The following is an 18,101-nucleotide window of genomic DNA, read 5'->3' as shown; positions in this document are numbered from 1 at the left end:
TCTGTGGGATAGCTGCCCATAACGCACCACTCCCAACAGCGCTGCAAATGCGGCCACACTGCAGCGCTGGTAGCTGTCAGTGTGGCCACCCTGCAGCACTTTCCCTACACAGCTGTACAAAGACAGCTGTAACTCCCAGCGCTGTACAGCTGTAAGTGTAGCCATACCCTTAGCCTACATGCCCTGGATTACAAAACTCTAAACCCAGAAGAAGCGGGATTTTCATTTGAGGGATCAGAGCTATGTGCATGTGCTCACATATCCCTCGTTCTAGAGACATATAGCTCTGGCTACAGCCTGAACTACGAAGTGATCTCAACCCAAATTCTGCAGCACCTGATGAAAGATCAGAAACTATGTAGCAGCTTCAGATTATATTAAATAAAAAAACTTTAAAAAATAAATGTGTATATCATTCTTTGTTATTTGTACACTGATTTCATTTTTTTTTTTTTAAATTCTCCCAGATTTTCTGCACATCACAGCAGTTTGCACTGAACACACACAACTGTACAGAAGCCATTCAGGGCTGGGGCCAAGAAGGCTTTGTAGCTACATAGGGGCCATCTGAGGTTTTGGCAAAGAGGAAGGGATAACACTCTTCTTTCCCTCCTCGAGGCTAGGACAGGAGTGAGCTGGTTGTTTTGTTGGGGTTTTTTTAAGTTAAATTTCCAATCCAGCTAACAGCTACTCAATGACCTTATATATAATCAGTCAGCTATTATAGTTATAAATTTGTACTTATCGCAACTGTGATTTTTTTAAAGCAATGTTTATATTAGGTTTCAGAATGGACATTCCCTTGAGTAGAATGGGGAACAGTTCATATCTATCAACTATAGTTTGAGGCTGTCTACAGACTCAGAAAAACAATTTTAAATAACTTTACACCAGTGACTGTTTGGGAGATTATGTTTACAACTGTAAGATCTAAAAAAGAAATTTTTGAAAAAAAAACAAAACACACATACTCAAGAGTATGATTCTGCAGAAGTTCATAGCACTATGTAATCCATCCACAGGCCCTTGCTTATAGGCAGACCGTTTGCATCAGAATCTTTAAGACCAATAAAATATTCACAAGACTTACTAAGAAAGTCTTGTGAAACTGCTTGCTCCAATGGTCACGAGATTCATATTGTTGAGATTTGGGAATAATAAGAGTGGATTAAGTTTCTGGTTGGACTTTGAGTCACTAGTGGATAGTTACTGACTTCTATAGAGGAGATATCAGAAGGTGAATGTTCTTTTCTGCCCACTGATTAGTAAAGGGAGCTGTCCTCATTTTGCTTTGTAGTCGCTGTTGCTGAAGCCCCTGTGTATACTTGTTTACAGAATACTACTTGTTGAATTTCTATTGGCCTTTTAGTCAAATTGGCATAATGGGCTATTAAAACTCAGGCCCCAGATTGCTCCCATCTAGTCAAATTATACTTTCAAATAGATACAACCCTCTGCTAAAGCTACAGCCTTTTCTTTGGCATAGACTTGATTAGTTTTTCTTGTAATGTTTTTATGAGCAGTCTGACGTTCCTTCATTCATTTATTACGAGAGTCAGGTTTAGCATATGGTGTCCAATTTACATGTCTAATGAAACTCTGATTGAACTTTACCAGCTGACTTAAAAAAAATCATTCAACCGCAGTATACTTCTACTGGGTGTAAGTTTCCTTGGGAGACCATCTCAGGTGGCTTATAGGATGATAAAAATGCCTCGCTGTAGATTCTCTCCCATTTATTTAGCAAAACCTTTGATTTGGTAGAGGCATCAGCTCCTGGACCCGAATATATTTCAACAGAATGGTTAATTACGACATCCCTCTTCTTTGCTTGTGCTGTTTCTATGTTTGAGGAAGTCAGTCTTAGTACAAGGCAAAGCACAGCAACTGCTGCTAGGGAGCATGACAAGACAAGTGATATCGGTTACAGATATTTTACTAATTCTTCATTATGATGGATGTAGGTTGAGCGGAAAATATGAGGTGGGAAGTATGAAGGAGACCAGCACCGTTTAGAGCAGCTTCAGGAACTCTTAGATGGCATTTAATTTTAATGGCATTACATTTTAAAGAGATATTATAAAGTTATTACTAGATAAATTCATGGAGGATAGGTCCATCAATGGCTAATACCCAGGATGCGTAGGAATGGTGTCCCTACCCTCTGTTTGCCAGAAGCTGGGAATGGGCAACAGGAACAGATCACTTGAAGATTACCTGTTCTGTTCATTTCCTCTGGGACACCTGGCATTGGCCACTGTCAGAAGACGGACCTTTGGTCTGACCCAGTATGGCTATTCTTATTCATCTCTCCCCACCCGCGCAATCCTGATTCCCTAAACTTTAGTTGGCTCTAACCATTATTGCATTTACCAAGCCTCATCCACAGACATTGCTAAAAGGCTCCCCATACCCTACGGAACTGAAGTACAACATGTATGAAAGGATTCCCAAATGGCAGGAAAAACTCAGTTCAGGCAGAAGCCAGGTGACGTACAAGGCCATCTACTGGTCCATACTACTAAAACATTTGAAGTAATGAACTCAGAAGTTTTTTGAAAAGCACAAATGTAGTAGTAGATCAGTTTAACTAGACAGGGATGATGGCAATACAGTGAATAAGAATCCTAGGCCTGGTCCACACTATGCCATTAAATCGATTTTAACAGCGTTAAATCGATTTAACGCTGTACCCATCCACACTACAGTGCTCTTTAAACTAAATCGTATTTCCAGGGTCGTACTCCTCCCCACGAGAGGAGTAACGCTAAAATCGATATTATATCCGGAAAGTGTTAAGTGTGGACGAAAAATCTACAAATATTGCCTCCGGGAGTACTCACCACAGTGCACCACTGACCGCCTGGACAGCCAACAAACATCCAGAGGCACTGGCCAGGTAAAAGCCCCTGCGAACTTTCTGAATTCAATTCCTGTTTAGCGCCCAGCGTGGATACTCTGATCAGCACAGGGACCAAGCAGGACTCATCTAGCACAAGGTAACAAAATGCAGTCCTCACCTGAGAATCGAAAAAAGAGCTTCCAGCAGGACCGCACAGAGAGGCACTGGGAATCTGGATCGCTACTACGGGAGAGGACTTCAGCCTAACAAACTCCGTCCAAAGACGAAATGAAAAATATTTGAAAAAATTCAAAGGCTGTTGGGAAGGCAACAGCAGAGGACCAGTGCAGTGCAGAGTGGAAAATAAAGGAGCTCGACAAGCATAACCAAAAACCAAAGCAGCAAACGGAAAATCGGGAGGCCAAAACACAACCGTATCTACCTGAGCTGCTCGCCAATTTTTAGGGGCTGCGCCAACCACTACCCGCCCCCCTATTCCCGTGATTTCGAGGTGGGGGTCATAATCTCAACCATCGGCGGAGGTTCCAAGGGTAGGGGTAAGATAGAAGAGGAGAATGAAGAGAACACTTGCCGAGCACACACACTGGCCATAGCTCAAACTAGCCAAGGAGCTTTTGTAGAATCGCTAAGATGAATTAACCACCCCATACCTCCAAGCGACAAGCGGCACCACAAGAAGCATCGGGAACGAGCACTCATTGACGAGTTAATTTTGTAGAACTATCAATAACACAGGTCATAAACAAGCACTTTAGTGAGGACCTTGACAGTGAGACCTCATCAATGCGCGTCCGGAAACAGTGCAGCCTAGTATAATGAGCGCAGTACAACAGTCATTGGATAATAACCATATCGTCCTGCCGGCCAGAGTATATGAACATTGATGGAGCAACAAAATCGCCAGCAACAACTCCACATGAATCGATCCATCGCTTAGAGGCCCGTGACATCGACATTCGTGCATAAAGCTTTGCATACGGAACGCTGTCTGGCAGGGCCTAGGTTAATTAACCTCTAAATTTCATATAAGCACTATCACTCTCGACCTGGCATGCAAGTTAGCAGAGAGATATGAGCTATCATTTGAGACAGCAGGACGCATAATAGTCCATAGGAATTCTCTAGCGCATTCCAACAACATCTCGCTGTCTTCATCGCCGCGCTGAATCAAGACAATTATCTTACGGAGAGTTCCTTAGCTAACGATAAATCCAATTGAGTACCTGGTTGGGAGAGATTCGGAGGAAGGAGATTTAACAGAAAGCTTATACTAGGGAGCGTGAGAGCGAGGCAGAGACAAGCTATGAAACTTCCTACCTATCCCGAGCGCGCAGCCACGCCGGGCGTACAGTCAAGAGCGCGAGGCGGCTTGCAAGTAAGGGGACAAAGCTTGGGGAGAGGCAAGCATGACGATAGCACACGCAGGCACACCATATTTGCGATCGGAGCGAGAGGGAGATATAATACACCGAAATGCACAAGACACCGCGGCTGGTGGGACAAGTGGGAGGGGAAAGGAAGGGTGGGATGTGTGAGGTCATGCCGGAACGCAGCCCTATGCCAGTGGGGCGGGAGAACTTGATCAAATAATAGGCGCAAATACAAGCATCAAAAGGGAGCGCGGTTAGGCAGCATAGCGGCAGAAAGCAACAGATAAGGCTGTATAATAGCCATACACCAGAGCAGTCCAGCCACACAGGCGAGAACACACGAAGTGTATACCAGACCTGTCGATCTGGTGGCAAGGAAGTAACACATCAACACAAATACACAGCCTTAAGCACACGGGCCACTCAGAGCAATAAAGAGCTGAGTAATGATGTGACCCAAGAATAGCCACGCGTCTGTGAGATTCTCAACAGTAGCTCAACTCAAAGGACCCACAGGCACTGCAATTAGTTTCAATAAGATTAGCAGAAAGTGAGACGAACGTGTAGGTCTGACTGTGAACTCACGAGACGATAGTACTCCATAGTTATAGTTGCGGATATAGATGTTTATGATCTCTTTACTGACTGAATAAGCTAGTACTTATCTCCACAAGTTCTCCATCCCATCTCATTGCCGATACAAGAGCAGCATAGTCTTTTTCTCACAAGTACCCTTCCCTACTTCTCCCACCTCGTCCTGTAAACGCGTCTATCCACCTCACGCAATCAGACAGGCCACAAAGGCAAGAAAGCGAGCTTCTCCAGTCTCCCTACTGGAGACACCAAATACAAGAAGATGCTAAACTCTAGCACAAGGAGAGATCCAATGGAGAGTAACCGAAGCCACAGGCACATGAGCGAAGGAGGACTAATCCTATCACAGAAGATGTAAGAGTCAAGGGAACAGCTACACCTGCAAGCTGAAGCAAAGAGGGTCACCAACAGGATAAGATGATCGCGAAGGACATTGGACAAAGTCAAAAGTAAGACAGGAGGAAAAGATGCCAGTGAAGTGAGCACTACAAGAGGATAGGAATCAGTGGCAAGATGAAAAACTGGCGCAAGCCAAATCAAGCGTAGGAGTGAAGATCAACGGTGGCGGATCGAGCGTACTGGGCTGACTGCGTGACTCAAACTGATACCCCGACAGTCGGTGGAGCCTTCAGGAAAAGAGCAGCGGGGTTGACAGGGATGTGCCACTGCAAGCCATAGATAGTTAACACCCTCAGTACTCACAACATGTAGATCCATATCTTCCTCACCAGACGTGTATATAACAGCGTGGGGAAGCTTATGCACCGCCTACTCCACCCCCGGTGGAAGTCCAAACCAAAGCTGTCATTACATTAATGTGCTTAATAGCCTTTTCCTTCCCTCCTATCCTCACCCACCACAACTGTATATACCTTGAAATCTCTGCCTCTTTATTATAATTCTGCATTAACAAAGAAATACCATCAAGGGGGAGGGTGCTGCTTACAGGGAATGTCTTTTAATAAAGAATAGATGAATTTTTAAATGATAGTGACTATTCCATTAAGCAAACTGTATCAGGGGAAGGTCGGTCTGCTACAGAAGGATCGATGGGGTGGTTCTTGAAGGGAGAAAAAAAAGAACAGCAGCACCCGTCCCCCTGCCTGTGATGAAACTCATTCAGGCTTCTCCGATGCGCACCACTTCCTGGTGCTGCCTCTTAACACCCCTGGTTCTGGCAAGCTTCGTAGTCAGCGGAACCAAAGCGAATAATTGCCCTCAGCCTCCCCCAGCCAAAAGGTACTCACCCTTACTTCTCAACACGATTTGGAGACACAGCAAGCAGCATAACAAGGGACATTGGTGGGCTGAGCAGTCTGAGCGACGTAAGTATGTGCCCGAGCCCTTTTAAATGCCCCAAAAGCACATCTACCACCATCCTGCCACTGCACAGCCTGAGTTGAACACTCCATGACCACTGATCCGCTGCCTGTTAATGAGCTTCATCGACCATGCATCAAGGGTAGACTGGGTCACCCAGGAATAATGACAGCATTTGAACATCCCCAACTGTTATTTCTGTCTGGGAAGGAATTCCCCTTGCAATGCAGCCGTACAGAGTAGTTAGCTTCGGAAGACACGAGCGTCATGAACCTTCCTGCCATCCCACAGTGATCTTTGGTGGAAAACATCCACTTGTGATCCACCAGTCTCTTCAAGCACCATGGAAAAGTCTTGCGGGTTAAGCATACTGTGCCCTGGGGCCAAGATAGGGATAGGGTTCCATCATATGTCCCCACAGCTAGGCCCCACCACAGTTCGGAAAACCCATTGCAGCAAAGCCATCCACTATCACCTGCACGTTTCCCAGAGTCACAACCTTTCGTAGCAGCAGCTTAACGATTGCTTTGGCTACTTGCATCACTGCAGCCCCCACAGTAGATTTGCCCACTCCAAATTGACTCCCGACTGACCGGTAGCTGTCTGGAGTTGCAAGTTTCCAGAGGGCTATTGCCACTCGCTTCTCCACTGTGAGGGCTGCTCTCATCTTGGTATTATGGCATTTCAGGGCAGGGGAAAGCAAGTCACAAAGTCCAAAGAAAGTGCTCTTACGCATGTGAAAGTTTCGCAGCCACTGCGAATCATCCCACACCTGCAAAACTATGCGGTCCCACCAGTCTGTGCTTGTTTCCCACGCCCAAAATCAGTGTTCAATGGGTAGAAGCTGCCCCATTACCAGCAGTAGCTCCAAAACGCAGGGGCCCGCGGTTAGGGAGAATTCAGTGTTCACGTCCTCATCGCTCCCATCACCGCGCTGCCGTAGCTGCCTCCTCCTCGCCTGCCTTTGCAGTTCATGGTTCACCATAGACAGCACGAGAATGCGTGAGGTGTTTACAACGTCCACGATTGCGTTACTGATCTCAGCAGGGTCCATGCTTGCAGTTCTACGGCATTTGCTCAGTTCACCCAGGGAAAAAGGCGCGAAATGGTTGTCTGCTGCTTTCACAAAGGGAGGGATGAGGCTGTACCCAGAACCACCCGTGACAATGATTTTTGCCCCATCAGGCACTGGGCTCTCAACCCGGAATTCCAAGGGACGGGGGAGACTGAGGGAACTATGGGATAGCTACAGAATAGCTACCCACAGTGCACCGCTCCAGAAATCGACGCTAGCCTCGGACCATGGATGCACACAGCCGAATTAATGTGCCTAATGTGGACGCGCACAATCGACATTATAATACCTGTTTAATAAAACCGGTTTTAGCTAATTCGAAATTATGCCACAGTGTGGACGTAGCCCTAGATTAAGGGGCGGTATTAAACCTGTTGTGTTATGTCAGTGCAATCTTCTGTGCAGACTTTTATATTTAAAACCAGGCTTGCTATGGTTTAGCTTATATCAATTAGTTTTTTGTTTTGTTTTTTTTAAACTAAAGTAAAATGAGCCTGCTTTAAACCAAAAGCAAGTCAGAGGGGTTTGCACAGGTTTAACAGGTTTGTTTGGTTTTAAAAACCACCTTCTGTTAAACCAGGATAATTGTGTTTGAGTTATACTTAAGTTCTTATCTAGAGACAAGTCCACCAGAGCTGTTTCACAAACTTCTTTCTGCAGGAAGGTTAATCATCAGTCCTATTCTTTTTGTGCCTATGTTGTTTGTGGCCACTAGACTCTTGACAAAACAAATGTTTATTAACCACTCATTAATTGTTATCAGTTTTGAGCTGCATATCTTTAATATAAATTTCTGCTCCTTAGCTCTATATTGGACAGAGATTCATAAAATGGGAGCAGCGTGGACTGCTCTATTTGGCAGCAAGGCATGCAAATAATGAGCATCTTTTGATTACAAAGAATGAGAATAATATGCTTTTTTCAGGTTACCAGGTTGGTATAGAAAACACTAACAGCGTGATGCAAGTCTTGTACTTCTTACAGTGAGCAGGACCCAGCTGGAATAAGATTTTTAAAGGAAAACCATCCAATAATTTTATGGTGAAAGTAAAAACAGAACACTTACAATAATACAAAACATGGTTTTCAGTGAATCCTATGCATTTGACAGCACTACTTCCTTTTCAGCAAGTTCCCATTTGCTTGGAAAATCCCCAAAACTTGGAAATACGATTATAAAAAACTGGTAGGTAAAGTACTCAAAAATATATTGAGCTCATTTTCCGAAGTTGCGTAGATTATCAGTTTGCTGCAGTGCTTTTATCAATAGTGTGAACACTCAAATTGAGCCTCTAGGTCACAATAAAGCATTCCCACACATCCTTCCACCAGTAGCTTTAAAAAAAAAAAGCCAACTTTGTTTGGCATATGCTCTTCACTCCTGAATGCAACAGAGAGTAATGCAATGCAACACAAGAGGGGCTGTACTCAAGTGCTAGTCAAGTCAATCATGGCACACAGAACTTTCCTGCAGAAGAACAATCCTCAGTCAGGTAGCAGGAGAAGCCACAAGCTTTAGAATGTGAATGAGTAAGACACTTATACGGGGAAGATGAGGCAGGTGGACAATCAGCTGACTAACAGTATCCTTTCAGCTGTAAAGAACAAAGAAATAGGAAAGCACAGGATGGAAGGCGAGATTAATAATGAAGATATGAACTAAAGAACCAGTCACCCACAGTGGCTACAGGGATGATGACTAACCAAATGAGTTCTTTGTGGGCACACATCATTGATTTATTCTAGTTCTTCCAATCTCACTCTAGCACAGCAATCAGCCTTTAGCTCAGGGGTTGCAGCAGCTCCACCTGCTGCAGGCACCCCCTCCTGCAGCTCCCATTGGCTAGGGAGAGAGGGACAGAGATATCATCACTAGTCACCAGGCAGAGTCAGCCATGGAGGCAGAGTCACTCCCCCACACAGTGAATATAACTAAGTCAAAATACCACACAACTAACTGATGCACACCTTGCTGCAGTCCTGAAGGTTTCAACTGCTCGGTCACTGAGGCTAACCATTAACATACTGACAGAACTGAAGCACTGCCAGGGGTCTGGGAAACACTAAAAACTCTGGCAGGCAAGCAGTTGTATAAAGTTTGTGATACAGGAGAGCCAGGGAGCAGTGGTAGAGTATTTGAGGGGAAATATATAAGCCCAAGGCTAATTAAGGTGTGGTTCCCTGTAAACTAGGGACAGTGGCTACAAGTTAACTGGAGCACCTGCAGTCAATTAAGGCCCTCTCAGGAACCTAATACCTCCCCACCCCCCTTTCAGGCAGACAGGGAGAAGGAGAGAGGACTGGAGCACGGAGGTGTGCTGTGAGACCTGAAAGATCAGAGAACTAAAGTAAGGGAAACCCTGCCCCAGCAGCTGAGGGAGACTTCCTCCCCCAGTATTTAAGGACTGAAGGTACCCCACCCAAGGGGGAAGAGGGTAAGAACCCGCAGGGGTTGAGAGGGGTTAAGGGCTCAGAGTAAGGTGCAAAGTCAGACCCCTCCTCCACTTCCCTCCTTTATCACCTTCCTGGGCCACTGGGAGGATTTGAGGACTGGCACTGGCCCTAAGGTAAACCGAGTTTGAGATCCCTGCTTTAGTTGGTAGCAATGACTACCTCACCTAGCCAAACGCACATTCCCCAACTCTACATTACAGAATAGCCATCTGCAGAATTTCTGTACGTTCTATATGCTCATACCACCCCTTACAGAACAACCTGAAATGTTGGTTACCTTCCTCATAACCAGTGGCCATCATCTTGGCACCTCCCAAGGGCTACATATCTCTTCCCCTCCCACCCACAAGCTGGGATACAACTTTTATAATATGTTTTGCTGACACCATTATGTCTAATGCCAATTCAGTAGGGGGTTTCTCCCCTCTTCCTAATTTGTATTCTCACCCTACTAATGTTGAGGTGCCCTTCTCCTTTAGATTGGTCTATTAATTTCAATTTATCATATGTCAATTTGTTGCCATGGCACTCTTACAGTCAAGACATCTGAAGATGTTCCTATCCTAGAATATCCAAAAGCTGGTGTTAGCTCACATTCCTGTGGTTGCCCGATGTCATTATGGACAAACTTCCCCCTTAAACATTCTATTCTCAATTCCCCAAAACTCAGGAGGGGCCATTACACCATTTAGCTGTGTCAAAGTTCATAGGCCTCAAGCCTTATGCAAACTGCTGAAGGCAATGTCTTACTGGATACAGGCCTGTAGGTTCCTTGCATCACTGCTGAATATAAATGCTAAAGCTGAGTCTATGAGCTTCAAGTTTCCCCCACTGTTCTTCTGTTTCTACAGCTACCAGCTTCAGGATTTTTCTCCCTTTATGCAAGTCTAGTGTTGTAATTGACTAGTATATAAAATGCAAGAAGGAAACACACAACAGTAAGATTTCTGCTCCTTTTAAGATTTATTTAATTGGGGATGATAGCAGGGAGAAATTTAAAGTTTATAGCCCTGAAAAGAGTTGCCCTATTCAAGTTCCTATTCTTTTATAATAGCCCCTTTCACATGACAGGAGACATGAATCCTCACTGTGATAGCACTTGGTTTGTTGCCAGCACTGGACAGGCCAGGAGAGAAGTGAGGACAAAGTGCTGTCCATTACAATCATACAGTTTTTAGTACTTGCTGGATAAACCCAATGAGATTAACCTTTAAGTTAAGTTATCTATAGTATCCTTTTAATTTGTATATATTCATTTATTTTTGATGTCATCCACTTTTAGATGTTTTTTCTTTATAAGGGCTCCTACATTGTAAAAAAGTTTCAGGTGTAGGTGCCCCACCTGCAATAACCTTGTGCCCCCACCCCTTTGGGGTCAGGACCCCAACAATTACAACATGTGAAATTTCAGATTTAAACAGCTGAAATCATGACCATGAAATTGGCCAAGATGGACCATGAATTTGGTAGGGTTCTAATTATTACATTGGAAAGAGTGCTCAAGACCCATTATGTTGTCTTCAACTATTGCCCCTTTCCTTCCTCCCACAAATGAATTCACTTGTGCCATTTGATATAGTTTCACGTAATATACAAAACTAGAGGAAGTACAGTCTGTCTAGACCAGGGGTGGGCAAACTACGGCCTGCAGGCCACATCCAGCCCACCAGCTGATTTAATCTGGTCCCCAAGTTCCTGCTGGGGAGCTGGGTCTGGGGCCACTCTGCACATGCGTGCCATGGCTCCCAGAAGCAGCAGCATGACCCCCCTCCAGCTCCTACATGCAGGGGCAGCAAGGGGGCTCCACACACTGCCTCTGCCCCAAGTGCTCCCACTGGTCAATTTGGGAGCTGCACGGGTGGCACCTGCAGACAGGGCAGCGCACAGAGCTGCCTGTCACACCTCCGCATAGGAGCCAGAGAGTGGGCATGCCGCTGCTTCGGTGAACTGCCTGAGGTAAGCGCTGCCTGGAACCTGCACCTTTGAGCCCCTCCTGTGCCCCAGCCCCCTGCTCCAGCCCTGTTCCCCCTCCTGCTCTCCGAACCCCTCAATCCCAGCCCAGAGCACCTTCCAGCACCCCAAACCCCTCATCCTGAGCCCCACCCCAGAGCCTGCACCCCCAGCTGGAGCCATCCCCTCTGCCACAGCCCTGATCCCCCTCCAAACCCCTCAGCCCCAGCCTAGAGCACCCTCCTACACCCCAAATCGCTCATCCCCAGCCGCACCCCAGAGCCTACACCTCCAACCGGTGCCATCCTCCCCTCCCACATACACCAGCCCAAAGCCCCCTCCCGCACCCCAATCCCAATTTCATGGACATTCATGGCCTGCCACACAATTACCATACCCAGATGTGGCCCTCAGGTGAAAAATTTTGCCGACCTCTGGTCTAGACAGTCTTAAAGCTTCTTCAGGCCACATTACCTGCCACTTTATCTTGTCGATTAAGTCTTTTATAGGCAAAGCAACATAAAAGCCTTACCCAGATTCCCAGTTCTTCAGGGTCTGTCTTCACATACAGCACTTCAGCTGCACTGGTGCAGCTACACTGCTGTAGCACTTTAAGAAAGTACTATGCAGACATAGTTAATCCACCTCCCTATGGTACCTATGGGCTTGTCTACACTACCCGCTGGATCGACAGGCAGCAATCGATCCAGCAGGGATCAATTTATCGAATCTAGTTTAGATACAATAAATCGCCTGCTGAGCACGCTCCTGTCAACTCTAGTACTCCACCAGAGCGAGAGGCACAGGTGGAGTTGATAGGAAAGCGTCAGCCGTTAACTTACCACAATGAAGACACCGCGGCAAGTAGATCTAAATACATCAATTTCTGCTACGTTATGCACATAGCTGAAGTTGCGTAACTTAAAATCAACTCTCTCCCCCGACCCCGCTTCCCCTCTACGTAGACCAGGCCTATGTCAACTGGAGAAGCTTCCCCTCAACATAGTGCTGACTACACCAGGGTTATGTCAGTATAAACTACAGTAACTCCTCACTTTGTGTCCTCCCGCTTAACATTGTTTCAAAGTTACATCGCTGCTACACTAGGGAACATGCTCTTTTAAAGTTGTGCAATACTCCTTTATAAGTCGTTTGGCTGACTTTACAAGGGAGCACTGCACAAGTTCCTCTTCCCCATCTCCTCCCCCTTCTCTCCCAGTGCTTCCCCCACCGCTTAGGACAGTGGTCCCCAACCTTTTCCGGGTGGCGGGCCCTGGATGACGAGCCACCAAGGACCATGGCAAGTGGACAAGCAACGAGAAGCAGCAACGTCAATCAGCAGCATTTTGGTGGCGGCGCTTCTTAGTGACACCGCTTTTGGGCAGCATTGCCTCTTGATGATGCCACTTTTTGGCAGCATTTTGATGGATGCTTGCCCGCCGGCCAGTACACGGGTGCACATAGATGCCCCAGCGGGGAAAGCACCACTTCTCTCTGACCGCTGGCTGCATCTGCTCCTCCTGAGTCCTCCGGCCCGTGCTTGCAGGGCCACATTCCGAAAGGGGCTTTAGAGCTGCAGACCAGGGCCCTGCAGCCCCTAAAGCCCCTGCATTCCGGGTGGCCCCGGGGGGGGGGGGAGAGCTCCCAGAACTGCAGCCATTGGGGAGGTGTCGCACTGTGCAGAGCCACATGCACACTCACTGCACCCAACAGGAGCTGCCCCAAGTAAGTGCTCTGCACCTCCTGCCCCCTCCCACATCCCCACCCTGAGCAGCCTGAGCCCCAGGAGTAAGCCGGGGCACCTCCCCACCACAGTACAGTACTGTACAGTATATAATGCCTTTTGTCTGCCCCCAAAAAATTTCCTTGGAACCTTAGCCCCTGTATTTACATTAAATCTTATGGGAAAATTGGATTCATTTAACATTGTTTCACTTAAAGTTGCATTTTTCAGGAACATAACTACAACGTTAAGTGAGGAGTTACTGTACATTGCTCAGGTGGGTGCATTTGTCACAGCCCTGAATGACATAATTATACCAATATAGACTTGGCCTCAGTCTTCTGACTCTTTTCAGCTATAGGTCCATGTCACATACTCCACTTACTGCATACCACCAAATTATACCTGCCAACAGCATCCAAAAAATAGAGCAGAAAGGGACTGCTCAAGGATTGAGGAAGAAAACCAGCAGCTGTCAGAGCTACACAACAAAAAACCAAAATGATTAATGGGGCACTCAGTTTTAGCAAGTATATTTTAAAAGGCACCTGTATCTGAGAAATATACTTACTTTGTAATATCCAACAGGATTTTTAAGACCTGCTTATTTCTATAGTGTCTTCTTTAAAATTAAGGTGGTGAATGCATGGGTACAAATAACAGCCTTAAGTTTTTACATTCATCAGCCACATTAAAATGAGCTTCCCAAACAATTCCTTTGAGACATGACAGACAAAGCTAGACTTTAATAGCTCATGAAGTCAAACTATGCAGCAACATTTTCAATAGTAAGGAAACTAATTTGAACCTGCATGACTCTTCCATAAAGAAATAATTAGTGACCATAGCAAGACTCATGTGAGCAAGCACAGACCAACAGTATTTATAGAATAAACAAGTCTAACAAAAGACCTCTGTTGTGCTCAATTGTTTCAGACAGAGGCAGCAGAACCAGGCAGGGCCCTGCCCCACACATACACTCTCCCACTCCAGTTGAAGTATGGGAGGCTGATCTACACTTTGCCAACACTTGGCAAGGCTATGAACAGTAGCCAACAGAGGCATCAGAGCTATTCACTGAGGGGGAAAAAACTAAGCCAGAGGGCAGACTAGAAACACATCATCTGCAGCAAAGAGGAAGAGAGTAACGGACACAGACATTAGCAGGCACCTGGGTTGGCAAGTGGAAGAACAAAGAAGGGTTCTTTGCCTTTACAGTAAAAAAAGAGTTGGTAGGATTTCCAAACTTCAAGTATATCTGCCTTCAGCTAGTAGCATTAAATCCCTGATGAGATACAGTATCCTGCTATAAGTCTTAGCACAATCTCATTTTTCAGTAACTGGTGCGGAGGTTGGCCTCTCCTCATCTGTACTTTGTCCCCAGACAGTGCTCCTCTATTTAGTGTATTTGTTTTTGAATTAGGTATCAGGTTAATTTTTCAAGATGTTAGGTTTTTTGGATAGATTTAAGATAAGTCCTTTATAAAGTCATGTGATGAACACTACACCGCAAGAAACCCCCTTAAGTATTTTTTGTGTGTTCCTTTCTTCATCTATCACCTTGTCTGTCAAGTCCCTCAATATTTTGTTTTATTAAGAATACAGACTGTGCAGGGGCACAGAACATTTAGTTATTTACTAAGTAAAATACTAAACCCATAGCACTATGGAAGCACTGAATATCAAACTAAATTGCATCATGATGAGTACTGCCGTGTCATTAGTAAAGTAATAGTAAGGCTCCAGGCACGATTTATTTTCTGCTGACTCTCCACCCACAACATTCTCTTGAAGGCTTTTTCCTTTTCTTCAGGGTTTTGGCAGCCAACAGTGCTTTAGAATGCTGTGTCATTTACAGCAAGAGTCAGCATTATCTTCTGAAGAATGTGCCCTGATACAAAGATTTTTTGTAGACAAAAAAATCCTTTGAACATTTAAGATATAAAGCTAAAGATTCTCGTGCTTGCTAGACATAAGGAGTTTAAGGTGTTATGATCATTTGGTGGGCTTGTTTTATTCCGGAAGTACTGAAAATCATAAACGTGTTAATTTTAATAGGCAACACTGTTAGCATTCAACTGATATCTGAAAAATCAAAATTAGTAAGAACACACCAACCTATTGCCCTGGCCACCTATACAAAATAAGGAGTTGAATGTAAACAACATAAGCAAAGATATTACAAGAGCTACAGCTATTTTCTTCAGACTGGGAGGGCTGCGATCAGTCATTTAACACAACATCTAGCCCCCGGAGGCAGCTGAGCTCAGGCCAGTACTCACACAGTTAGATGGGTGACACTGATTGTGCCATTAGCGGTTCTCACTCCACGGAAGGTCTGATTAGTTAGCGGCCATCTCTGGCGTTTACGCGGTCAAGACCCAGGCCGTATTTGCCGAATCTGACGAAGCTCCGAGGACGGTATTTACCTAGTCTCTCCGTGTAGCACCGACGGCACACGGCAGCCAAGAGACAGCGCAGACTTTGGCCTGGATCACCCACCTCCGAGCCCTCTCCCGGCCGCGGGAAGGTTAATTCCTATGCCCGCCTCAGCGGCGGGAAGGGGACCCGGCCCAGCGCTTCCGGGCACCGGGCCTGGGCGTCTCTACCCAGCCCCCCATACTGACACACACACCGGCCCCACCGCCCCCGTGCAGCTCCCACTGCTTGAGCCGCTGCCCGGCCTCCGTCCTAGATCCAACGGCCCCGCTCCCTCCACCCGCATGGTCGAGCCCCGCCGACCCGGCCAGCCGGGGCACCAAGGGACGCGGGTTCGCCCCAGCCCAGAGCCTACCCGCAGCTGCTGCCGCCCCGTGAGCAACCCCCAATAGGGCCCCCGCCCAGCGCGCGCGCGGCTCGGCCCCGCTTACCAGCAGCCAACAGACAAGGTAAAACCAGCAGCTCCATATCTGCGTCTCTGCAATGCGGAGCCGATCAGCTGATCGCAGCCTATATAAGGCCAGCCCGAGCCCCCGTCACTGCGCATGCTCTCCCCACCCTGGTGGGGCGAAACCCCCTCCCGCCCACCAGTACGCATGCGTTCATCATTCCACAGAGGACCCCCCCCCCCGCCGCCGCCGCCGCCGCCGCAGCGTTTTCACCATTGCGCATGCTCCTTTTCTCCGGGTCTTCTGACGCTAAATCATCTCGCCCTAAGGGCGACTGGGGAGGGGGTGGGTTAGAGGAGAAGGCGCATGCGCAGGAGGGAGCGGGGGGGGGTGCTCAGACACCACGTGACGGGCACGCCGCGGGCAGGGGCGGTTGGCTCAGCCCGCCCCGCCCCGTTATCTCTGTGCAGGGACGTGCCCGGGGGCGCCTGCAGGAGATCGGCTGCGGCGCGATGCCACTTAGCCCTGCAGCCAGCAACGGCCGCCGGCTGGAGGGAGCCGCGCAGGAGCGTTCAAGGGAGCGGCCCCGCCTGCCGCGTGACCCGGGCTTGCTCTGCCGCCCAGCGCCGTTACCCAACGGCCCTTGTGCCAAGCCAGGGGCTGCCGTCCTGCCCCGGGGAAGGAGGCCTGAAGAAGGACTGGAGTAGCTGGAAAACAGGCCTTGGTCCAGTATATGGTGTTCATCCCCAGCGTGGCTCTCTGCCTATGTCTGCGCTGCACTTAGCACCCCACACCTCGCCCATGCAGCTGACTGGGGCTAAGGCTCTTTAATTACAGTGTCAACATCAGGGCCAAAGCTGAGCCTGAACTCTGGGACCCTCCCTAAAGCCCAGAGTCTCATCATCTACTCTGCAATTAAACAGCCCCATTAGCCCAGTAACTGACAGAAACCAGCCCTGGGTTTTTAATTGCAAGGTTAAGAAGAGGAAGTTTTCTAAGTGTGACTACTGCTACCTATCAGGACTTCTTTGTCAGGGTCGCTGGACTTGATCATGCTTGGCTATAGGTTTCAGTGTGTACTAATGTGGCCACCCTTGCTGGTATCCCAGTGCCTCCTTCAGAAATATACAACTATAAGCCTCTCTCTTCACTCCATGAAGAAAGAAAGAAAAACAAAGAAGAGAGGTTGTTTCGTTCCAGATACGCACAAGACTAAGTAGTGAGCTTATTATGAGAAAAGTAAATCAGACATCAATTCAGCATTTGGTTCTGAACAGTCAGAGGTCATGCTCATTCTTACCTCTTTCATGGGCTGGCTCCTTTGAAAGTTCTGCTTCCCTCTTGTCCTTATAAATCTCTGCCTATTAGTCATCAGTTTCACTGTGTTAGTAGCATATAACTGCCATGAGAGTACAGGCAGGCAGACAACCTTGTAGAGGCTCTGAATATTAAACAGAACTCTTGAAAAACATAGCAGAATCCAAAATCATGTCAGCCCTCTTTTTTTACCCCCATCCCCAAATACAGTGGCTTCAACATAGAGGTTTAAAAAAAAATAGGTTTTCTGTGTCTTCTCATTCTTGAGCCTGAGCTATGTTTTCAACAGAGTAAAAAGTTTACTTTGCAACTTTAAAACAAAACTGACCTGAGATTTAAACACATTGAGGGGGAGAGGGTTAAGAAGGAAAAAAAGACTACTTTCAATAAAAAAATAACCACTAAAGGTGGTAGTACTGTAGTTCCAGGGGAAGCCAGTATGCAAGGCAGAAGGTCAACATGTTTACAGCAGTTCATGTTGCTGAGCAAGCAAGCAGGTGCTGTACCAGCTGATGCTTCCTCAGGCTGTCTGGCTTCATTCTCAGATATGGGAGTTGCAGTTATTGGGCCTGGAGGTCAAAACTGTGGATCAGTGTTGCTAGCTCTA

The 18,101-nt window shown here is 46.9% G+C and overlaps 1 protein-coding gene across 4 annotated transcripts in view; it reads right to left on the bottom strand.

Annotated features, from left to right (window-relative positions):
• Nucleotides 1-16,428, bottom strand: part of LOC116829311 (prosaposin-like) — a 45,207-nt gene extending 28,779 nt beyond the window's left edge. The window contains exon 1 of one of the 4 annotated variants that reach the window (XM_075072635.1): nt 16,220-16,428. In XM_075072635.1, the coding sequence (XP_074928736.1) occupies nt 16,220-16,256 (37 nt within the window). In that variant the 5' untranslated portion in view covers nt 16,257-16,428. The remainder of the gene's footprint in view (nt 1-16,219) is intronic. The other 3 variants (XM_032788072.2, XM_032788070.2, XM_032788069.2) reach the window with 3 other exon arrangements.
• Nucleotides 16,429-18,101: the final 1,673 nt, after the last annotated feature.

Source organism: Chelonoidis abingdonii, chromosome 15 (assembly GCF_003597395.2).
Source record: "Chelonoidis abingdonii isolate Lonesome George chromosome 15, CheloAbing_2.0, whole genome shotgun sequence".
Lineage (NCBI taxonomy): Eukaryota > Metazoa > Chordata > Testudines > Testudinidae > Chelonoidis > Chelonoidis abingdonii.
Note: the sequence above shows the minus strand (reverse complement) of the source record. Positions and strands in the feature narration are given on the sequence as shown.